Source organism: Adelges cooleyi, unplaced genomic scaffold (assembly GCF_023614345.1).
Source record: "Adelges cooleyi isolate 19-005CV unplaced genomic scaffold, UGA_ACOO_1.1 ACOO_flye_CR_arks_rails_tigmint_CR_PRNA_574, whole genome shotgun sequence".
Lineage (NCBI taxonomy): Eukaryota > Metazoa > Arthropoda > Insecta > Hemiptera > Adelgidae > Adelges > Adelges cooleyi.
The window spans coordinates 4,894,911-4,920,924 of NW_026096268.1; the positions used below are offsets into that span (position 1 = coordinate 4,894,911).

The following is a 26,014-nucleotide window of genomic DNA, read 5'->3' on the forward strand; positions in this document are numbered from 1 at the left end:
GAATGCCGATAACCAGCAATCAGTATCAAACCGACTTAAGACCATAAAAAAAAAGAATATTTTACTTGGATATGTATAGGGCAGGGTCGAAATCATGAGTTATACAACCACGAGTTTCTTTTTAATTATAAAATACTAGAATTTCTCTATCGAGTATTGTGGTTACCATGCTAACGTGGTTGGGTACAACTTTTATACATTTTTTTAACCTTCAAATGTCCTATGTGTACAGCTATACAATAATAATCTGTCGCTGTCGTGTCGTATAGCAATATATTTATTATTCAAAACTACAATAACGCATAGATAGTGTAGTTTCTATGCAATCAAATATGAACACAACATTTTAACCTGGTAGTTTTGTTCTAATCAAGTACAACTATTCTAATGTAATAAAAATATATATTATATTATTTTGTATTAATTTGCAGATTTCCTAAACTGGTCCCCGAAAACCGTAGCACTGCAAGGTAAGAACACAAAGTTATATTATTTCTATGTGCCAAATTATCAATTTTAATTTACATAAATTCTAAAAAATACTTTAGGGATTATCGATTAATGGTTTATTGGCGCCTAAGTTTTTTAGGAACACTTTAAGCGTGCAATAACAGTTTTATTACGTCATACGATGTGATTTATCGTGGAGGTAATATTTTTAAGCCATTTTATAATCATGTATTTTCATCATGATAATGAAATTATATACATAACTTATAACGCTATAATTGACGATCACGTCACACGCGATTCAGTATTTATTTTGCTTGATTCTCATCGTTATCATAGACAAGAACGAATTGAACGAAATACATTAAAACCCGAATAGCGCGTTTTGTAAAATATTCAACGTTGTACATCTAAGTGATATCCGACTATGCAATATTGGACTAATGCGGTTTTCCAACCGATTTCTAGAAATCCGTGTCTAATTTAAGTATTGAATTTTGAATTTGTTTCAATGAAAAATCTAGAAAATCTAATATGTATATTATACTAGTCTATGTTAACACCATCGACAATATGTAACTATTTAACGCATACCACAGTATCTTCCGGGAAACTTCAACATAGTTTATTATAAGAATTTGTTCACTTTTTTCTATTTTCATCCATTGTAACGACGAGTGCCTGCGACGGTAAACTTTACAAATAAATGGGTAAAACAAATATATACATAATAATACCTATATATTAATATAAAGACAAGGGCTTTTAATAATATTGTATGCCTACGGCGAAGCGCGCATTTATTAGGGTCTCCGTTAAAGAGATTGCTCTATTGTTCTAGTTTTAATTATATATTCACACTCCGACCCGGGAAGAGCTCGCAAAGAAACCTTGTTGGCTTTTGTTGTCTTCGTGAAAAATGAACATTCCGGATTGTTTTCTGTTCTCCGGCAACGTCGGTGGTCCTTTTTCTTTTTGTTCCTCCGATTCGAGAAATGAGAGTTAAGTAAACTAAGACGGGCAAATAAATAACTTATTAACGACACAATGTATTTGCGTTAAAAAAAAAACACACACACACACAAAAGCTGTCGCCGAATTTAAAAGGGGCGCAATTAATTTCGCGCCAAATCTTATGTACATTTTGCATTGCTTTATCGCTATCCATTAAATAAGTCCGCTTTACAATTTGATAGAAGCGTGTGGCGAAATTGGATTTTTTAATAAATCACTAAGTTAGGTAAAACTCGTGTTTCCGGACAGTTAAATAAGATTTGATGAACGGGTCGTGCTGTAATGTTAAATGTGAACGAAATTGAAAACAAGTTTTTGGGAAAAATCAAACAAACAAACAAACCTTAGTACAGCGTTTGATAAAAACAATTCCCAGTTCGTAGGAACGAATAATATATATTTCGAATATGATATTAATTTATGGTTAATAATATGTATATTACAACTATAAAATATAATATTGTAAATTATTTGAATACATTTGTTCTGAGTAAATTAATCACGTCTAGACAATCGATAGTACTGCGGAAAATCACTTAAGAATAGACTTGTGTGTGTTTTTTTTTTTTTGCAATTTTCCCAATTCAATGCAGTTCCCGTGAGACCCCTATGAAAAATCAAATTACAACACCCGCAGACATTTATCACTTTTATTCTTTTTGCGCGAGATTTCCACTGTATTGTACTAGCGTTTTATTTTCTCTTAGATATATTATTATATGTACGTCATTGCATTGTTATTATTGTTATTTATATGAAAATGGAGAAACTATATATTTTACACAACATGTATGTGCGGCAGCGAAAATTCTTATCGAGGTCATGTCGTGAAATCAGACGGCGTAAATTTTTATCCCGTTAAGATTTATAGCGCTTACTTTCCCCTTTTTTTTTTTTTTTTTGTAACCCCTCTTCTTATTTTTCCGCGGCCTTAAAAAGGCAATATATCGGACCTGCGAAAAATATGTTACAGACCAGTTAAAGTGTCGACCGCAAGACATTCTTCTTCTTTTTTTTTTTTTTGGATCACTATCCCTCTTTCTTTTGTACTTATTTTCTTTTCCTTTTTTTTTTTTTTTGTTCTAAGAAAAGTGAAAAATGTATAGATAGGCAAAGAATCTCGTCGTAGACTTACACGTAAGAAGCTAATAAATGTTTACCCGTCGAGTTCTATTATTAAACCGTTACTCAACAATGATGTCCGTTACACCATACCTATGTATACACATACATACCAACAATACTGTTTCTTTGTTTAGACAATTTTAGCGTTCCGCTTGCAGTTCGTTTTTAAAACGTTTTAAAACTTACAGCACGAGAACGTCATGAGATAAAACGAAAACTACTGTTTTATTATTACCATAAAAGCCCATTAATAGCCATTGTAAGTTGGTTATGGAAACATTTGATTTACATATTATTTTCACTTTTAGACTGCGACGGCGTTAAATATAGGCAAAATTGCTACATCGATGTAATAAAAAACTTTTTATTGCGTGCAAATATTTTTAAATTTTTATTTTTTGTTGTCTGAAACTATGTGATTTGTACTATCATTATCTTATCACCATGGGTACGTTTGCTCATTGTCTCTTTACAAACACACAAAAACAATACATTTTTTACATTCAGCTTGGCCGCTTTATCTCTGCAGTCTACCGTTTAAATTTATTACAGCCTCGTTACTAATCCTTTAATTCCTCTCGGTGGCTCTTTCATTGACTTTTTGCGCTTAAAGGTATAAATTATCATAGTTTGAACTAAACAAAGATTAGAATAAATAACTAGTGGATGTTTATCCTCCGAAACGACATTTGTACACACAATGCCTACTGAATTTTAAAAACATTTATAATAGAACCTATAAAACATTAAACGGTTTTGGAGAATTAAAATTTTAGTACAAAATAATGAATGTGTTATGTCAAAAAATATTATTATTGAAAGAAAATATATATTTTTTCTTTTTGTATAGCCTTTATTAAATAAAATATTCAGCTCAACAAACGAAAATAATTAAAAGAGCCTTTTTGTTTTGGTTATATAAATTGTAATTATAATATTGTTTGAATTTCATTTCTTTTGTTAGCAACCGATTGAACGAAAACTGCGGGATTTTATTGTTGTTATTATTTTGCAGCTTTGATACGAAACTGAGGATGTATTTTTAGTTTTTAATCACGGCAAAGTTGTTCTATACAAGGTTGGTACATAAAACATACTGTCGGAGAAGAATTTTAAACAAACTTTTCGATTAGAAAGATTGATGTTGGAAACGGGGAATATTTCAACCTGTCGACTTTGGAAATACAGTCGAATCCGAAGCGTTAAACAAAATCCCTCGAACGCTAAGTGCATCATATTGGAAAAGTTGTTTCATAATAGCAATTCACGCAGTGTCTCGACTATGTCCAACGAAAGTTATTAAGAAATCCGTACCGTTTGGTTTATTTATAACTGGCTCGGTGTAATTTTGCGTTCGTTAAATATTAATCAAGTGAACACAAACGAACAAGGTGTTTCGACGGTAAACTATAAGTTATAACGTTTAAATTAAAAACGCAAAGTCTTGTTTATATTATATTGTATTAAAACCGTTTTTTAATAAAGGCAATGGTGTAAGTTGTACAATTTCGAAAGTACTTTAAATACTGTCGTTCAGGCCAAACCTCTAAACCGAAAACAATACCAATTCTCGGAAACCCGTTTAACGTTACAACAGGTTTTATAGACTTGTCGATTCTTTTTTTTTGTCTCCAATATTTGTTGAAAAAAATTAAAAAACGTGTGTTTTATTTTTAATATTTTACCTTCGATTCGGAGAGCTGAGAGGTCATTTATTACCGAAAATTATATTGTTTCCCACCGATTCACATACACTACACGAGCATTTCAATCATTTGTTCGCGGCCCACTCATCTGTCTGTAATTAAAAACATAAACAATACAATTGATTAGACCGTTTATCGAAAACCAAAAGGAAAAAAAAACACTAAACGAGTTACTGGCAATATGGTAACTCGCAAATTGTTTATCCAACGAGCGAATGTTTTATGGCGTGGTTAATTAAGTTCATAAAACGTTTATCGCAGAGAAATACTGACGATTTTCCCGCCTTAATGTAAACATACGTGTATTGACCTCGTGGACAGCAAGAACCTTAACAGAGTCATGTTGTGTTCACAAGTTATTTCGTACAAAATATGAAAACAAATATACTCGTAGTAAATTTTTATAAAACAATTTTGTGATGAGAGTTATTAAAAAAAAAAAAAAAACATATATTTATGTTCAATATTTTATTGTTTACTCGATTTGCAAAACTGGTCAGAAACTAGTTACAAATTTGTAAAAAATAAAAATAATATTAATCAAATAGCAAATTTTTTGTTCTGGTATTAATTTATACATAATAATTTTCTTAAGTCACTTACAAAAATCAATATGGGTTTGTAACTCTCACGTTATCCCCCCCCCCTTGGTCTCTCATACTATAAATAGTAATTTAACGAGTTACTCATAAGGAGTTACTTACTTAGCTCTTTCGTTGATTTTAGTTACATATTTTTAAAATTGTAATGTTAATTATTATTTATAACCCTGCGTTGACGTACTACTTTAACGTGATTCATTTATGATTTATTACTTTTTTTATAATTAAATAGTTTACATTAAAATTATACCGTAGTAATATTTACATACAACACAACCGAGTAATTTAAATATTTTATCAAAGTATACTATCGTTTTGAGTGTGTTTAAGTATCATTAAACGCGGTATTTCTTTTGTTCCTGGTATACAAGACGTGTACAATACCCATTTTATTTACAATATTATTATTATATTATAAGGATGTAAAGAATGGTTGTCTTTTTATGTATACATCTCTAGTACTTAGCGGGCGGAAAAAAAAACTATAAGTGTTCACAAAGGAAACAACTGATAACCTCTTGTAGGCTTGACCGTGTATAAAGTACGCAGGTCTTTTCATAAATTTCTAGTTATATTCTTGCGGCAAACCTTTTGTGGTAGAACGTTGCGCTGCGCCTCTCATTTTATTAATCACCTTTGCTATATTGTCGTTGCTATTATTACCCGAGACCTTTTGCTCGTTTTCTCCACGTCAGAACCACTCTGCCTCTCATTACCTATATCATATATATATATATATATATATGAAAAAATCTATATATATATTTTTTTGTCGTCTCTTGAAATTTTCCCCGTAAGCTAAACGCGTGTGTCAAGTTTTCGACGCGTCAGTTTGGGTAGCTTTTAATCAATTTGTTAGACAACTCGCCGGCGGTTTTTTTTTCTCTATTTTTTCGCCCTTCTCCACACCGGCCATAAGGAAAGCCCTTCCTGCCCGTTGACAGCCGCTAATCTGCCTCTCCTTTGATAAATGGCCCCGAGATACCACCTTTCCAACCCCTTCCCCCCTCCAACACCGTGGACGATGATTGAGAACACTGCCACCGAAATTAACTCATTTTTCATAGCCGACGATGAGTGGCATTCGTCGGGGGGTTTCGATGACACCCCGAAAGTGCTGGTCTCTTTTAGGTAAACAAAATGCGTAATATAATAATATTATTATGTCTGTGGTCGTTAGAAGATAACAAAAAAAAAAATTAAAAATTAATTGTTTGCGACCGGTTGAAATTTTATGTTGTACAAATATAGATAAATGATAACGGCAACAGCGGCTAGGTCGGCATCGGCAAAGACCGAAATTAAAATTAAACGTCTCCGATGAAAAATATAAACTTTATATCTACTAACATTTTTTTTGCTATACTAATATTTATGTAATGTTATCAATAATAATAATAAAACAATGGTAAATTATTATTTTATCAATCATACGTTTTAAAAACATTGTTCTCTTTTTTTTATAGACCTTAACAAGTTAAGTGTAAGTTAAAAAAATATTTAATTTGCTGCATGGGAACGACGCAGGCATATTATTTATTGTTGCAAAAATCGTATTTACCTACTACAATAAACAGAATAATAAAACAATGCAAACATTATAAAACCATTTAGGTATAATAATATATCGTTAGAAATAAATATACCTAATTGAAACATTTCCTGTCGAAGTGTTATTTTAAAACAGTTTTACATAATAATTAAAACATATTGTAAAATATGATATGTTCAGATATATTTTTCGCAATGTGATATAAAATATAAGTGATTTAAAAATGATGATTGATCGGTAATAATAATAATAGGATTGTGTATTTCTTTAAGAAATAGATTTTTTGGAGATTTTCAAGTAGTCTTTCTGCACGATTATGTATAATAATATATATTAAACTGTGGTGAGAATCTTGGTGGTTGTAGATAATCGTTCGTGTGTCTGTGAGAACATTAGGCGGTTATAGGGCACTTAATACGGACATTGCGTTGGGTAAACTCGCGAAATCTACCTGCTCGATAATTGTAAGTCTAAATACTAAGCGGTTGCCACCGTAGCTGCTTGTCGTCTATATTAGTTTCAGACTTTTGCTATTACGGTACGGCGTGCTTAAGAATGCTCTGTAACAATATTATTTATGGCGAGTTTACCCGTTTTTGGGGGTGTGACGCCGAATATGGTCACAACTGGCGAACCCTTCTTAGGTAGGTATACCTACCTAAGTCATTGCGCGTAGAAGACTAAATTACTTTTACCCGTACAACAGCATACGGTTTGTAAAACGTGCACGTAATCGCATTGATTTTGCATCGCCTTTTCTGTACAAAATAAGGCACTAACAAGTGTGGCTCACAAAATAAATTTACCCGGCACACTTATTTAAAATAATGTTGTCAAATAAATTGTTCATTCATTCGAACACCGGGGGGGGGGGGGGGAATGTTAAAATTCACTACGACCGACTACATACAATATTGTTATTGACAAAATCTTATAGCAAAATGATTAAACATCAGTTTCAAACATAATAACACATATTGCAGGGAAACGTTTTGACGTAAATATGTTTATATACATGATTTTTTTGTTATTGAAAATCAATGATTTCATTAATTCGAATTATGTTTTCAAAAAGTCAGCATTTTAATTATCAGTGATTAGAAAAATAAAATTTGTTGTATTGAACAAGTCATTTATAATATTTTTTTAAACACAAAAACTAAGAGAATAAGCTGAATTTTAGAGTTGCAATATTCATATTTAATAGATTTTTTTTCATAAGAAACGCAGTATTTAAAAAAAGATACAGAAAAAAACATATGTCTGTATTTATTGAATGTATCCAATAAAACTATAAAATATATATAAACTATATATTATGTATAAAATTGAAAATATTTTAATGTTATAGTATATATTTATTTTTGTTTTACAAACAAATACCCGATATATAATGAAACATCATATAATATTGTAGATTTGTTATAATTTAAAAAACAATATCTTCACGCAATAGTTGTTCAAGAAATTGCTTTCAGTTTCAAGAATCTAACATTATATGTTAAGAGAAACTGAAAATCATTCAATACACCATATCAATTTACTTGTACATGTATTTTTTTTAGCCCTAAGCATTCATAACCTTCTCAATTTCAATCTACGAGACGCAGTAAATGAGTTATCAAATTTCATCCGAAAAGTATCGGGTTCAATATTTATATAAAATGTTTACGGTATATATCACAATGAAGTATGAGCAAACCGATTCGCAAATATTTCATTTTCAGTTATGTCTTTATGTCGCATATAAATATTATGACAAATTAAAATGCATTAATTTCCTTCAATCTGATTAATCGTCATCGGTCGTTATTATTTCGGTAATACATATTATTATAACAATTAATTACCTACGGTCTGAAATCCATATAATCAATATTATATGTTTTCAAAAATAATATATACTTATACACCATCGTTAGAATAAAATATGTAATAAATATGTTAATACGCTTAGAGATTACATTTTATGGGATATATTTAATTATATTCTTTCAGTGTAGTTCTCACGCAAGTACATATAATATAAATTCAGCAGAACACAGATTGACGTGGGATGCCAATTATAATAAGTTACACTGTAATAATAATGTCATTATATACTGTTATATATGATTTAACGCTATCTTAAAGCACCTATGCGAAATTTGTTTTCAACAAAATGCCATAAACGGTTTAAACATAACAAATGACTTTAGCGGTCAGTTGAGAAAGGACCTATATGTCACAAATACCATATTTTTTTGGAAAACTAGTAAAAACTTCATGGGCGACCTTAACACGGCTATGCGCCTTCGACTATATTTTTAACAGCTAAGTTTTAATGGTAGAAGGTTTGTGACTTTGTGTTTGATCTTCAGAAAATCAACATCCGGCGCCATAATCTCATTTTGTCAAAAATCGTGAATTGTATTGTTGCGCAAACGACTGATTCAATTACAATGTACATACATAAGTAACGTACACGTTCACTCACTTCTTGTAAGTCAACTATACTTTATAATATTATTAAAATAATTGTAACGTTTCCACGCGTTTACAATTATTGCACAGCACAATACATTGTATTGTATGGTAAAATCAAAACGTCTAGTACATTTTAATTATGAAAACTCGACAAGTGCCCGCGAAATTCCCGACTATAATATGGCTGTAAAATCTCGGAGAACCCGTCAAAGAAATCCCTGCACTTTCTTTGGGATCTACTATAGAGTCTGTGGCCATTTTTCCGGTCCACCGAGACGGAATATACGATAAGAAAATCGCGAGAGAAACGAAGACGAAAAGTGAAAATAATCCCATTTTATAATTCAAAAGGCACTAAAGTCAATGGTGGTCATAAGTTATCCAGCGTACGTCTCCGATATATTATCAGATACACTGACTGGCTCTGGAAAAGCAAGGTGGAATTTATTAAAGCTCTACCGGCGAACAATACATGAACTATTAAAGTATATATTGTACACACCGGCAATCAATTGGAGAGGCAAACAGTCCGCCAGTGGTCGTAGAAATCCGATTCGCTTTTCTTGTATTTACTTCAGAAAATATTGTGAAATTGATTTTCACGTACAACTTTTCCCCTTTTCCGATTCTGTTTCCATCACTGTCCAGTGTTGCGATTGACCAATTATAAGAAGAAATTGACCAAAAATCCATCGATATCAAATTTTGTATATTGTATTACAAAACCTAAACTATTGTTGTTTACCGAGTATCCGGATTTTTACAAAGAATACTATGATATGAACAGTTTAAAAAACCCCAAAAAATTAATAAAAACTATATACTTACCTATATAGTTGGGAATCCAAGTAAAAAGTGTTTGTTGAAAAATGATTTGTTATTAACTTCAATGAATCATGATTGATGGTATTTTCTTCTTTTTTTGTGCGAGCTGCTTACTTTTATTTATCACAAATTTCACAAAAAAAGCCAAAATTTATAACTTTTTCTTTATTTTGCTTTATTGGGGTAACTTAATTTGGACTAATATTCTGAAAACTGGACTTTATGTTTTACAGCGTAGAATCTGTAGTCAACTTTTTTTTAAAATTATAATTCCACAACTAATCTAAATTTATTCGGTACTTCAACGAGACATGAAAATGTTCTATCGTGGTTGCAGACTCGGCTGAAAAATGTTTTTTCATCAAGAAATTGATTTGCATTTTTTTAAAGCGTTTTTTTTAAGTGTTAAAGACCTTACCAACCAAATAATTATGCTCCATCCCTGTCAATGTGCTGGCCTACATTTTTTTTACTTAATAGACAGGCAGATGATGAGATTTCGATTTGGTCACTGGTCGGTGATTAAATCGAAAAAGTCTAATATTGCTATTTCATTTTTATTTTCTCATAGTTCATTTGTGTGTATGTAAATATTTACCTGTAAAATACCAAATCAATAAAACGATAAAGCAACATTTATGAGTTTATCCGAACTAAGGAAACGAAACACATTTTACCCGACTGCGTTATCCGTCTTTTGTCGGATCAATACTCGACTATAAGACGTTTAATTGTTTGTTCTACTGATAATAATATAATGACGTTACATAAGAACAATGGAAACACTGTGTACAATATTGGAACGATAAACTTTCAATCCGCTAGGCAATACACACAACAAAATTAATATCATAAGAGTGCAGGATTTCAATACCTCCGGGTTCCACTGAAAATACAATTCTCAGAAATTCCAAAAACCTATTGTACTAGCAATGAAGAAAACTCAACCCATTCAATGTGTCGCACAAAAACATTATAGTAAACCGTTACGTTTTATTTTGTCTTTTACTATAGCTCTGTCGGTACGCTTATTTCAGGAACGCGACCAATGGGGAAGGGGAGGAGAAGGTATAGGTCAGAAAAAACCTTTGTCGGAAAAAAAAACATAAATACGTGGAAGCTAAAATAATTTTTGGTGGGCAACATTAAAAAAAAAATCGAATACCAACCGCGAAACTAAAACTCAACTTTCATTTTTTTTTTTAGTAGTACATATACACAAAGCACATCATATCTTCCACAAAAAATCACGCAGTGAAGAGTTAAGGGTCTACACGTGTATGCACACAATATAGGTATCGGTCGACTATTAATAGCCACCGACCCTAATATCCACATGACGTTTTAACGTTATACATGCATTTCTATATATATATATATGTATTTAGACAACGGGCCCCAGGCCTGTATAGTAAAATCGGTTAACGGTTTTCACGGGTCAGGCAGTAAATAATAAAAACAAAGTAACGCCTGTGCTCCTTACATTGTACTTTGGGGGTGGCCTTTCGGGGGCCATCCCTAGAGCATGGCAGCGCGAAGGGGGAAAAAAATATGAGGGAATTTTCGGACGGCGATAAATTTACGGTCATAAATTCGGCCGCAAACAACCCCGTTGGCTGTGGAGGAGGAGCGGGAGGAGGGACCCGCGGCGGTGATGATGATGGAGGTGGATTGTTGCGGCTAAATGATTACGACCGTTGATGGATCGGTCCGAAGGCGACGGTCGTGTATTGCATTATTTTTAACGCTCGCGTGCGCGGTTTTAGGTCTGTTTTCATTCGAAAAACACCGCGCCGACACACAACAATAACAACCGTACAATATCTTGGACTTATCGTCGTCGCCCTCCTAGCCCTCTGTCTACCAACCCCTCGTCTCCCCCTCCCCCCGCGCAGCCGCTGCATCTAAATCGCAAGGACGTATACGCCGCCGTACGTACAACACAATATATTATATTTGTATATGCAAAATAATTAATTATCGCGTCTCCCGCGGGAACCGTCCGACTCGGGCGAGGCGCGGGACACTGTTGTGTACTGCCCCACCGCACAAGCCGGATTAAAATATGTAAAACTGGAGTATTTAGAATATCATATTCTTCGCGGAGTACACGGGACAAGAGTGGCTGCATACCGAGTCGTGCAAATTCTTATTAGAATAGAATTTTTTTTGTATTTTGACTTTATGCAATAATTTATAGACGCTAATTCTATGTATACCCGTCGACTATTAATAAGTTTGGTAGGTAATATATATATATACTATTAAAGCTCCTAAACTACAAAGTATTTGTAATATTATTTATCATCGCGTCCGTCTAATTTGATCTACTATACATTTGTGAAAACAATTCTGTTTTATTTTGTCTTACATACAATGAAAAGTGTGTAGACGAAGGCGGCAAGTACTAACTAAACATATTTAAATAGGTATTCATAGTTTTAAATTAAACATTTGTATTCTTAAGAAACAGGAGTTCTATTGTTATGTATTAAAAATCGTTTTACTAAAAAAATTAAAACGTAACGCTCGTACAATACAACTTTTTTCAAACATAGGTATTGCCCAATCGATTTTAATTGTTTTCATTGGCCTTTCTTGTCCGTGTTACATCGACTTATCTGCTGGTTTGTATTGGTGAAATTTGACCCGTGACTAAATAAACAGACAAGATTGCTAGATAATACTGCACAGGATAATTGCCCCAGACTTGGAAAACAAAGTACTTTACCGTGTTAATTGTTCATTATAGTGTTATAAAAATCTTGCAATGGTGCCTGTTTATTTAATCATGATTTGGGCCACCTGCGGTTTTTCTAATCTAAAGTATGAAACGTATATAATATGCATTTATGTGAGCTAAATTCACTTCTCAGATAAGGATTGGATTAGTAGGTGTTAGTACGGTTTTTGAGTAATTTATATATTATGGCGAGAATGCGGTTTTTTGACGGTAAACACTATGCCGCCCGTAATCGCGTCACAACGGTGAATGACGTTTCGCCAATTTCGTACAGACCCTTATTAATATTATCATAATATATTGTGCGCACAATATTATTCTTTTATTATGCCGCTGAATTATAAATAATCTACATAAACGCGTGTGGCGGTTATTGTGGTTTTACGTCCCGCGTTTAGATAGAAATAAATAATAGGGTCCTAAAAAAAAAACGGAGAGGTGACCATCAGTCTAGAGCAAGTCCATATAATATACAAGGTGTCCAAATGATATTCAAAAGTTCTAATTTTTCCCATTTACTCGTTAGCTGTCTTTGATAGTGACGGTGGTTCCTGGTAGTTAAACTGGATACCGACAGTGGCTATTGCAGGAGATGACCAATTTTGAGAAAATACTTTTTGAGTTCTGGTTTTTTTTTTTAGTTTCACGTTAGAAAGCCTGTTTGTTTAGATTAATCAATATTATTTATATGATCCCCCAACTAGGGCGGAATATTAGTTAAGTAATAAAATCAGTATATATTTTTTTTAAATCTCAAGACCATAATACTCTTGTCGTTCCCTTTAAATACGTTTATATTTTATCATTATAACTTCATTACGGTAGGCGTTGCTTGCAAAATTAGATCTTTTAAAAGCCGTCAAGCTGTCACAACAACTGGACAAATAAAAAAGCCATACTTAGGGTAGTAGCAGTTTTCAAGGATTTGAACTTTCCATAAAAGCTTCTAACTACATCTATTTTAATTTCTTGAGAAACTCTTGGTACAATAACTATGTATAATATATAGTGTATTATTTCTTAAATATACGTTTTTTAATATTAATGTATAGGTATGTTTGACCTTCAGTTAAAACAACTGAAAAGCACGTTTAATTTGTTTATATTAAATATTTTAGATATTTAAGTACTTAAAACGCAACGGTTAGAATAAAAATGTATTTTTAAGTAAAATAAATATTAAAACCAATGCCTTTTTTGTTTAAAAAAAATCAAACTTTAATGTATGGTATTGCCAAGACTTACCAATTAATTTCTTCGTTGAATAATTATAATTGCTTAATTTAAAAACATAATTAAAGTTAACCATTAATTAACGAAAATAAAATCATTATCCATGCAAGTCATTCAAGTTTAAATATGATAGACATTATAGATACCTTAATACATAATTGAATTTCAGTTTAATACTAAAAACAAAAAATTATAATGATTGAGCGCAATCATAATAAATTGTTAAAAATATAATAGTAAGTTTGAATTATTAACTTGGTTTTAAGCAATTATTTTTCAAGCTAGATGGCCTTTTGTGAAAACCCGATTGTAGAGATAATTAATTTAAACGAAACCTTTTATTTTTAGTATTCTTTTTATATGTTTTTTTATTGTACGAAAAAAATTGTTTGATTTTTATTTTATTGACATTTAGACTAATGAACCGATAGAATCATTTATTTTATTTTATATAACTCATTTTTTGTATCGCCTTCAGCGGGTTAACAAATATAATTAATTCATATTATAAATGAAGATAAAAAAAAATTAAATTCGAGAAAGTGATGGATTTTAATAAATATTTTGTTTATTTAATTATAATATTATTTTAACAGGGGAAAAAATTAAACTTTTACAATTCTTGTATTAAAATATTATTCTATTAATATACTAAGCGTTGGATGCGCGTATTCTTTGCCGGCTTTAGTGATAGGATCTCAAATTATCCAAAAAAATATTACATAACATTAACACTTAATTATTTCGATACATGTTGATACCTTGGACATGAAAGTTATATAAAATGAATTATTAGTTCCATCGTTTTTGATCTTCTTTAATTTGATCGAGTTGTTTTTACATTTGCCATAATGTCAAAATAAATGTTTTTTAGATGTGTTTTGTCATAGGTAATCCGATTTACTTGACAACTTTTATAACCAGTCCTGTACACTGTTCTTGATATTAACCGAAATAAATAAATAAAGCGTTTGCAGCTCTGACTGCGAGTATGGAACCTTTTTTTCGTAAATAAAACATGAGGTTAAACATAATTTTCTTAAAACCGGTAGAGTTCTATATTATTGTTATTTTATTGAATTTGCGGTTAGTCCAATATAATATTCTTCGAATATGATTCTCTCTTTGTCGTTTACGCCTCACTGTGTAAACGTTTAAATTCATAAAAATAAAGTGAGTAATATTATTTTATTTACCAAAACGTTTTTATACTCACTATGCGTGAATGAGGTTCGACGGGTACTATTTTACCATTCGGTATGTTACATTTCTATATGAACACATTTTTTTTTTTTTTAGTTACTACAATAGTATACTCGAGCCAATATGGCATTCAAGCACGACAAATCTAAGTCATTACAAACCAAGTAACATTAATCGAAAAATACCGACATTTCAATTGGAAACTCTCTGGCGAATCACAAAAGACTGCTCCACGAGTGTACCTAATTAAAATCCAACAAAAAAAAACAAATCAATTCCCTTAGAAAAAAAAAAGCAACCGAACAAACAAAACTACACAAATAAACAATTCTGTGTTTTCTGTCGAATGTCCGCACGAGAGTAAAGTAATTTTTCACTGAATTCGAAATCGAGACTACTATACTTAAGTAGTAAAAAACGAGTTTTGACAAACGTAAGTGTTTTGATATTATATTTATTTGCATCAGTACGCTTTGTGAAGAACATAGCATAACCGACGGTGTGCGATTTAATCTGTATTGCAAATAGGATAGCTGTGTCCTTATAAAAATTGTGTTGTAGTCTTCTATTGATCAATAAGGGTCGTTTTAGAGTTCAGAAATGTAATAAATCGAATTTACAGAAACTCTTATTTTTCGTTTAAGTGCAAACGGTTGTTTTTCATGTCGATAACAATTATTGGGTACTCATAAAACCAAATATGTTAAATTATGTTTCATTAAAACAAAAAGCTATTGTTATTACTATTATTTATAATGCTCTTTTTTAACTGAATAAAGTTCATTGTGATTGAAGTTAACAAGTAATCAGTATGGTTGGACATTAGATTTTTCCGGTAGGCTTTTTACCTGAAAGGAGTACAATGAAATTCTTTCAATCTCGAAAGTTTATCTACGTTTCGGCGTTTTTTCTCATTTTTCTCTTTTTTAATGTTTTTTTTTTTTTCAAACCCGAATTGTATTCCGTTTTATGTACATAAGTTCCACGTTGCTGATTACGTTTTAATAACTGTATTTCAGCTGACAAATAAAAAATGTAAGATTAAAGCGAGGTTATTATTTTGTTGTGTACAGTTTTCTAGAATTCAAATAAAATGTTTAATACGACGATGAAACGGGAAACGGCTAATAAAACTAAATAATGAACTTTTTTGCATTTTAACATAATATATATTATATGTTCATAATGGTCTGCAGTTTTCATTCTAAAATCATAAAATTACATAGTTTATCACAATTTTTATTCTTTATTAGGAATTCCATTTAGCTGTTTCCATTGCTACAAAAATGATTACTATTATTTACACTTGCTCTAAAATAATACCCATTTGATGACACTATATCTATATATAGTCTAGGTTGAGGGTTTTTCAAAAATTACACGACGCTTCAATTAATTATTATTATAAACGAATTGACACTTATTATTATTATTTAGATTTAGTAGATAAGTTAAAACGTAAAAACTGTTATTATTTTATTGAAGCGAGTAAAATTATTAACAAAAGTAAGCATTTATGATTTATTTCGATATTTTAATAATATCCATGTATACATTTTGTAGTATAATTTCTTCTTTTTTTTTTATTAAAAATGAAATTACAGTTATTATCAACGGTTCAATAATTAGTAACATATTATCTAAAAATTATTGAACTGGCATGATAGCAAAATTGAAATAATGATAAATAATATTATTGAAATAATTTTAGAAGAGTGAATTAGATTGAATGTCGAATAAATATTTTGAGAATTATTTTCTTATAACATACTATGCAGAGTTGGACAATAATCGAATATATTGTCATCCGACTAAAATAATGATTATCTTTTATTCGTTTATCCGTACAGTATTATATATACAACTATTATGTTGATTTTTTATATTAATTGCCAGTTGCACGATTATCAACTATTATGAATTTTATTCTGAATAAAATTGTATTATTTTTTTAAATAATAAATTTAAAATGTTTTATTCCCTAAATATTCAAGTTATTCATCAATTTGTTTTCATCATTGAATTCGACTAATCGTTTTCGTTACACTCTGGTACTGTAGATCGAGTATGGAAATAAAAGATATGTTTTGCAAAGGTTTTTACTGGTCGTATACGGCCTTATTCCGATTGAAAAGTTACCCACTAAGTGGTGTCCGAATGAGTATTAAATAAAAAACAAGTGAATACGTACGCCGTGTGTAATTAATATAAACATGGAGAAATGAGGCCTTTCGGGTAGATAATCTAAAAGGAATTGCAAGCGTAGACCTTTGTGCGGTGGCGGTTTTTAATATGACCCAGAGAGTACCCGCGTCTCGGCCAATTAATTTCCCTTCAGCCTTTTAACAGGATTCCCACCACTACATCCATTTTCTCGCGGTTTTCTCGCTCGTATATTATTATTATAGGTCAAAACAATGCGACGGTCATAATATATAAAAGTATTATTATAACTGTAAACACATCTCCGTGCCGTTCATACACGCGGTAAATTTTTTTATGAACACATTCAGTTTTTTTTTTGTTTCAAGGCATTATAAAAAACTATAGTGTGTGTAACCGTTAAACCCACACAGCAATTATTCGCAAGGGTAAATATTCCATAAATGTTATGTTGAATTTTGGGAGAAAATAATGGTATAAACAAAAAAAAAATTGTTTGAGGTTCTGAACATATTTCATTAAATGCGTGTAATTTTATATGGAAAAAATAGTATTATTGAAACATTTTTTCTGTCAATATTTAATTTTCTTTAACCGTATTAAAAAAAAGTTTGATAATATTAATAATATCGTTACAATCACTATAAAATATACAATCATTTTTTAATGAAATTTTGTAAAAAAAAGTTTTCAACTAGTTTACACAAACGTTCAAAACATATTCATTTACATGAAAAAAATATATATAGTATAATGTTAAAGAATTGATAATGAAAAAGCTGTGTTGTTATTATTTATATTCCCCTCAAAATATGATTAAAAAATATATTTACAAAAATAGATGTATTGGAATAATAATTTTGTAAAATATTATATTTTGTATTAGATGTTCTCGGTATTGGGAGAGACGTTGAATGCATTATAAACTTTGTAAAAAAAACTACAGTAGCTGACGGGAATTGGTTACACCGATTCTTTAGAACTCGTTAATAATAAAACTTCTCGTATCACGTTTAAACGCTTTGAAAATCACATTTTAATATAATAAACCGTTTTTTTTAAATCTATATGTATAAAATAATGATTGACGTACATGTCTCATTATAAACCACAGTAAATATGTCTTCCTATAAACCTGTTATTATTTGACGATTTTTGAAATGCTTAATATTTTTTTGGAAATATATTGATGAATAAATATAATTAATAAGAAGTCATGAATCAAAATGACTAGTTATAAGTAGGTATTATATACATTTGAGGAAAATATAATTGAAAAAAAAAAACTTAAAAGTTAAACTGAAAAAATTAAAGAATACAATTACGGGGGCGAAGCAGTTTTTCATTTTAAATCGAATACTTAAACGCCACATTTTATAATTCTATAAAATGTTTAATGGGGTCATAGCTGTAACGAATTCACCGTTAACCTTTTCTCAAATTTTAAGTTATAGGAGGAAGCCCATAATTGAGTTGAGCATTTATAAATCACAAGTTCGTTTTAGAAACCGAGGAAAAATTTGTTATTTTCAGGGAATTTATAACTGATTAACAATGAGTCTCTTGTTGATATAGGCCTCTTTGAAGACATAATTAAGTTGTACATATAAAACATATTATTCTGTTTTTACTTTTTTTTTTTTTTAAAGCCGTTTTGAGACTGTTTTATAGAAGCTCATAAAAAATATATATATTTATTTCCTTCATTGTAAACTATACTATCTTAGTAACTATATAATGTGTCTTTTTCTCAATCGCCATTCTATTGTTGCTAGCATATCTCTTATCAGTTGATTTCCCCTAATTATGTGGGTTTTGCATTATTTTTTTTTACTATACATCTTTTGGCGAGGTCATAATCGCGAAAACGTATTTCGTGTTAAGAATTCCCGTTTCAAGGTATTGTAAAAAAACAGTAAGCCAATGTAGTACACAGCCAGCCCCTGCATTGTACAAAACGGTCGCGTTGGGTCGTTGATACACTTGAAACACATAAGTATTTTTCCCCCGCCAAAAAAAGAAACACGAGAGGAAATAATATATAGTTAAATTGAATAATATAATGATAAATAAAGGCCGCGGCGGTTGTCGAAGAGGCATAGGTAAAATCGACTGGTCAATAACAGGACAGAGAGGCCGAAAAAATATCTACAATACACGACGTGATGTGTACCTACAGAAACAATGGCGGCACGGTAAAATATGTTTTATCGTAATCGTATTGAAGGGGGTGTTGATAAGATAGGGGAGGGGGCTTGGAAAATGTCTGTACAAATAGCCAATACGCACCGGAAGGTCTGTAAGTACGTCGGTAAATCCCGTTGTCGGTGTTCGTCGCCGCCACCGGCAGATGGTCCGTATTGTTTATCCCGTTTGTTTCCTGTATATATACCTATAAAAGGGATATCGTTTCAGGGGGGAGAGGGGGAGGCACGCGAAATCCCGGTAAGAAATCCGGTATGAACACACACACACACACACCGTCCGGTCTTTCCCCGTTCCAAGTATCATATATATATATATATTGTACCACCGTGTCTTTAAGTATGGGATATCATATTTTTGAATTACGAGACGGCGGTCAACGTGCGGGCTTAGCGTCTCCTCTTAGAACAGCACCACGAATAAACGCTTCGATGGCGACAATGCCGTGCCGGTGCGGTTTAAGGCGGAAACTTTTGCCACAGTTCCGGTTTGCACGTCGTTAAACGGTCGATAAACGATATTTGGCTCCCCTATAATAATATATAAACACTTATACGGCGTCAGTTGAGGTTTTCACCTTTTATATAATAGACCGGGGTAAGCTGTCGCACTGTCCGTGTGCAAAAGAATCGTTGATAAATAATTCAACCGATGCAATAGCAATCATAATTTACAAGATTTTTGTTGAGATGCGTTTTTCTTTTTCTTAAGCCGCTCGGTGGACCGGATGTCGATTTAGACTGGACAAAATTCTATTTTGAACGGCGACTATATTTGAATAAATGAACATATCGCATAATATATGTTTGAAAAATAAATAAAGGGGATGCAGCAAACTATTGTTCGGGTTTTAGGTCCAGAATATTGTCCTATAGATATATATATATATACATGCCAGTTGGAATGTACACTCATAATTCATAACCATAAAGTGATAAATAGTTAATGTGTCGATTTTTTTCCCTTTTTGTTTTATTTAGTGCCGAATACGTCAGTTTGTGGATGACGTTTGAAAATGATTGCTAACTTCATACAATATGCTATGCTCCCTATAAGTCATTTTATCGCTTTCTCTCTAGCTCGTATATAACATACAAATAATAAATATTAAATAATCAATTTAAAAAAAAGTATCTATATAGTACTGTATTGGCATAATATAAACGATGAGATCACAATATTTGAAGTTCAATCGTGGTTCCATATTAAGCAAATACAAAAAAAACCTCTATTTGCTAATACGTTATTATAATACTTCAAAATACAGTGACCTGAACTCGGTCCATAACAATACCTAATACAAAATAACCTGACATAAAAACCCAATAAAAATGAAAAAACGTGTGGATTATTAGCTAAATAAATTGAATTTCATTTTTAAACATTATCGTTATTTATTAGATTAAAAAACAAATTTGCGCGAAAACTACAAAAAACCTACATCGCATCTTATACACACGTAATATTGTTGTTAGGTAAATCGTACATAGAATACAAATATAGGACTATTAAAATTGTCTGTTCGTTGTTTTCCTCTGATAATGCAGGACTAATCCCGTCACGGGTTATGTCGCTTAAACAAAAAAAATGTAAGTTTTCGAGACGTGAAATAATAAGGTCGATGGGAAATTGCTTTTACCACATGTGCCGATCAGTCTTAGGTGGAAAATAAAGTTTCACGATTGTTAAGCGTTATAGTGTGAAATAATTCGAAACCAACGGTCTCTGCACGCATCTGGTGCCGTTTAAAATGGCTCGATGTGCCATACAATATGATAATGAGTTTGGAGGAACACAGCAAAACTTTACGGCAAGGCGGCAAAGTGGGTTTCATAATAATATTATAAAATTCCGAAAGTCCCCTAAAACTAACGGTTTTTTGGTCCGTTCGCTTTCTCATTATTCAACCCCGCCCAACGTGTAGTTGTCCTACCTAAGTCGCCTTTCTTTATTTATTTTCGTCAAAATCCCGCCTCTCGTCTCCGAGGACCGAGATTGTCAAGCAAAAACTTTCTTCGACCTCTCTGGGTCCGAAACTTCATCGCATTCAAACCATGATGTTGGCCAGCAGCCGTACGTGATGTCGAACGGAGCCTATGGGGAAAATGAAACCGAAACCCCACACTGACCGGTAATAGTGTCTATTTATTTATTTGATGCAGGGTGGTTTTACGAGTACCGCATACGGGTCTGGTACAGCTGGTGCAAGACAAACGGCAATTTCCAAGACACGCTGTTTAGTACACTTCAATCCAGTCAGCCATGTGGACACTATAGTATAATATGATGGACAAACTCGGGAAAACAAAATATGTTTTTCTAGTAAATGATGTTTTCATTTTTTACTAAATCGTCGTACTGAAGTGTATCCCAGCTTGTAGTTCAGCTTAACTCATGTCGAAATATCTAGATTTTATTCTATTATTCAAGTAACAACACGAGTCAATTTAAAGAACAAGTAATAAGTTCTAAGTGATAACTGATAAATAATAATAGCAAAAGTTTATCATATAACGTATTCTGTGTTATTAATGCTGTACGTTTAAAAAATTCATTCTCAATTACATATTGTTACTTGACGGTCCACCGAAGATTATTGTTTTATGAAATTCATTAATATATATTTGCTTTTATTGGATTAGACGTTTACATTTAGATTAAACAGATAATACATTACAATCCTAGAAACAACCATATAATACCATTTTTTGTCTACTTCGACTGTGCGTTGAAGTAAATTTCTATTCAAGAGAACCTTCAAAGTTAGAGTTTTACAATTTATTTTTTGTTTAATACAAAAAACGTTTTTATTCAATAAAATACGCGGAGTTTTAACTAAAAGTTAAGAGTTTGGATGTAGTTTATTAAGCAACTTTTTAAAAGCTAATACTATACATAGAATCCATAATTATTATTTCAAGTTAAATTTCAATAAATAATTAGTGAACACATTTTCGAATCTTTACATAAAATAATTTTGTTGGAATAGTCTAATAGCTAAATATTCGTTTTAAATACTGGATTTATTATAATAAAAGAACCTATTGTTCTATATTTTTCCACTTGCAAACAAAGTGCTTTGATCTAATAAGACTTGGAAATAGAAAACATTTAATCGCACATATTATTATACCGCGATGGAGAAATAAAAAAGAAGGGGAAATATTATTTTTTCGTCTTCGGTATTTTTTCCTTGAAGTAAACCATACTTATAATTATTAAAAAATATTATACGTACAGACTAGTATTATCATGATATATATATTACTAAGCTATTATAATGGACTAAAATAAAACGGTTTCTCGCTTGTTTGAATAAATTATGTAATTTCATACGCCGTTTTCTTTCACTTAATATTTCCCAGTCGGTGCCATAAAATTCCTCGACAAGACCCAGAGATGGGTTGACAAAGTAATCCCAAAACGAAACGAGACCTGACATTGAGAATATAACGTCTGGTGTTTTTTCCCTCCTCGCCCCCCGCTAGTAGTACTCTACACCCTGGCACTCTCTCCCATCATCTCCTTTGTGCATCTAAGCTTCTATTCGAGACACTGGATTTTTGCAGGCTTCAATTTATTATTCCTCGTCTCTGCCGGTGACAATAAATTACCCACAACACCTTCCACTTTATCATTATTGTATTAGCGGCTATCCCACGCAAAATGCGTGTTTCACAACAGCACATGGATAATAACAATAATTATTGTGCTCGGTTCTTCAAATCCCGCGTTGCCTAATTATATGAATTCGAATAATAACCATCACAATATAACAATATGTCTATCTTCAACGCTGACACTGTGAACACTTGCGTTTTATCCTAGCTCAGTGTGTGTACACAATCATCGCTGTATTAACTGTTACATTAATTTTCCACTGCACTCTATTATTTCACACACTATAAACACTCGCAGGAGTACAAAAACATTTCATGAAAATAATCATGCAGATGTATGCAGTGCTTGTTGGGCGGAATAATAAACAATGCTAGTGTACGAACAGGAGGTTTGTTTACTTAGTTTTAACAACAAAATGTAACGTCATACAAGTTTCGAAGAATTTCAATTTTCCTGAAATAAATCAAAATCGTTTTTTGATTAAATAATATTTTAACTCGAGTTTCGCAACTGAGTTAAAGAGTTTATTTTCAATACAGCTAAGCTTTAAATTTGATTGTAATTTATTTAAATATGCTGGTTCAATTATTATTATAATAAATATTGAAATGGCTTTCCCTCGCTTTTTAATAATTTGTTACAATATTACCACAACATTTTAAAGTTAGTTCCAACCGACGGTAACCAATTTGGTTATATTATTCTTGGTCGTCGAACGTGAGTAAATCTGTGAATAATTATAATGAAAGTCTGCGTGAAGAAACTAAGGTAATGTAGAAAATTTAGGCTTTGTGCTCGTCTCTATTTTTTAAGTATAATATAATTATAGTAATTACACACATTTTTATGAAGTGTTGATGAGCGAAAGCTTAAAAATAAGTAAAAGGAAACACGAGAGTGAATTGATTTGAATTATTTAAGGATGTCGGAAGTAGGAAGGAGTATAATATAGTAAAACTGGTAATTTATGATTAAACATTACTTTACATTATATTTGATTTCCTTAACTTCTCCTTAAAACAAAAAAATAAGTGAGTTATTGTTAAATAAATCAGTGTAAAATACGACATAGTACAGAAGTGTAATTTATTTTCCAAATGTTTTGAGTTTATCGAATTGAAAATTAATTACAGCTGCCAGCCAGCAGTGAAAATGTACTTTTTGTGTTACAATATAGCCGGATTGGTTTAAAAGTTGTACTTTTGTTTTAAATGCAGTGTTCCATTAAATCCGTCGCCAGCAGATTGCAGCTAACCAAAGTTCGACAGTTGTTTACTGAGCCTTAACTTTTGATTGAAATCGAACAGTCTGTCTGAGTTCTCACTAGATTTTCTTTTTGCCTTCCGACCACCGAAATCAAATTATCAAGTTCCGCGTGTATGAACACTGAACAGAAAACATTTAATTGAGGTCACATGTTCTAGGAAACAGATACAAAAAGAGAGAAAACTATTTTTTTTCTTTTCAAACAACTATCACGTATCTTATAACTATTTAACGTTATATATATATACACAGTTTGTAATTCTTTTTGGTCCTGGGGCGACATTTCTTGTCTTCTACACTATTCAAATAATAAGTAGGCCGATAGCATTTTGCTTCTTGCAGTTTCGCGCGATGTATGAATAAAAGTACTCGAGTTAAAATAGCATAAAAGTTATTTTTAGTCCACCTTCAGACAACAGCTGACAAATAAGCTATACATTTTTTTTAAATATCCATGATTTTGGCGAAAAAGACATTTAAAATAATATTTTAAACAAATTATTATACATTTTTAAAAAAAAAACAATATCTAAACAAATTAGTAACATTTAAAAAGTTAATTTTTTTTTTTATTAATACTAAGGCTTATTATGTGTTTAGTAGTCGGTCCTAAGGTTAACATCTTTTATCATTGTAGATGATCTAAAGTTGATGTAGACTCAGTTAAACTGGTTATTGGCCAGTTAATATTTTTACTAGAACATTCGTCTGTTTATAAAACTGTTAAACATGTAGGTTGCCGTTTAGCAGAAAAAAATTAATGATTATCATTTATATAACCAATTGAAAAAACCGTAAATTACCTAAAGCAAATTATTGGGTAACTTCAGAAAGTCTACAAATAGGATAAATTAGTGATTATGTTTAAAGAGAAATTGGTTGGGTTGCATTTAACCAAACACTTGGCATAGTTTATTGATAACTAAATGGCGTTTTTTTCTTTATTATGAATTTGTCTTGACAGAAATATTTTGTTGATAGATTTATTTGGTGGCGGCGAAAAAACGTTAAAATTTAATTATTATTATTTATCACTGTTTAACTACTTGCAGTGCCAATGCAGTGGCCACGGCTATTACTGCGTCCCACGAAAAACTTTGTCGGGTTTTTATTCGTTTAATAACGAAGAGTCACGTACATTATTATTTTTTTTTATGAAATATATATTATATTTTTTTATAATATATCCAATGCGTGTTACACGACCAATACCTGAACAGGCAAAATACATCTATACATATACGTGTAAGGGGTAAAGTAAAGGGGAAAAAATCCAAAGAAACTTCGGCGTTTCCACTTGACAAGTTTGGCGTGACGTCAGAAGGGACCCTTTTGCACGGCCGGTTCACAATTAAACACGTCCATTTCCGGTATCGATGACATCCGGTAATAATATTTTGCATTCAGCCGATCAGTTCCGGTCGGACAGTCGTCGGCTATTTTTCAAAATTCGATCCCGTCAACCCTTGCAATGCTAACGCACAATTTTGTCCTCTCCCCAACACCCCCCCTCCCCCCTCGGGAATTCCCTGCTCTACAATGTCCTCCTCCTCGTCGAGGTGCTCATCAATTCCAGCTGTTACGCCGTCTTACCCAACCCGTCTTTCGACTGTCATCTTCGAGTCACGGTTGGCTGGCACGTTAACGCGTTGATTTTCACTTACTAACCGTACTATGTATACTGCGTGTACTCGACAATGAAATAAATATATATATATATATAACGATCCGGTTGGACGCGAATTAATATATTATTTAAATTAATAAATAATATTAAAAAAATTGCCACGCCGTCTTGAATTTGTAAATGGCTTGAACGAACCGTACCGCCGAGCTCGGC

General features: G+C 31.6%; 1 protein-coding gene across 1 annotated transcript in view; it reads left to right on the top strand.

Moving 5' to 3' along the window:
- Nucleotides 1–26,014, top strand: part of LOC126843309 (agrin-like) — an 86,015-nt gene that overhangs the window by 29,769 nt on the left and 30,232 nt on the right. Inside the window, exon 3 of the mRNA XM_050580734.1 lies at nucleotides 432–470. Within this exon, the coding sequence (XP_050436691.1) occupies nucleotides 432–470 (39 nt within the window). The remainder of the gene's footprint in view (nucleotides 1–431; nucleotides 471–26,014) is intronic.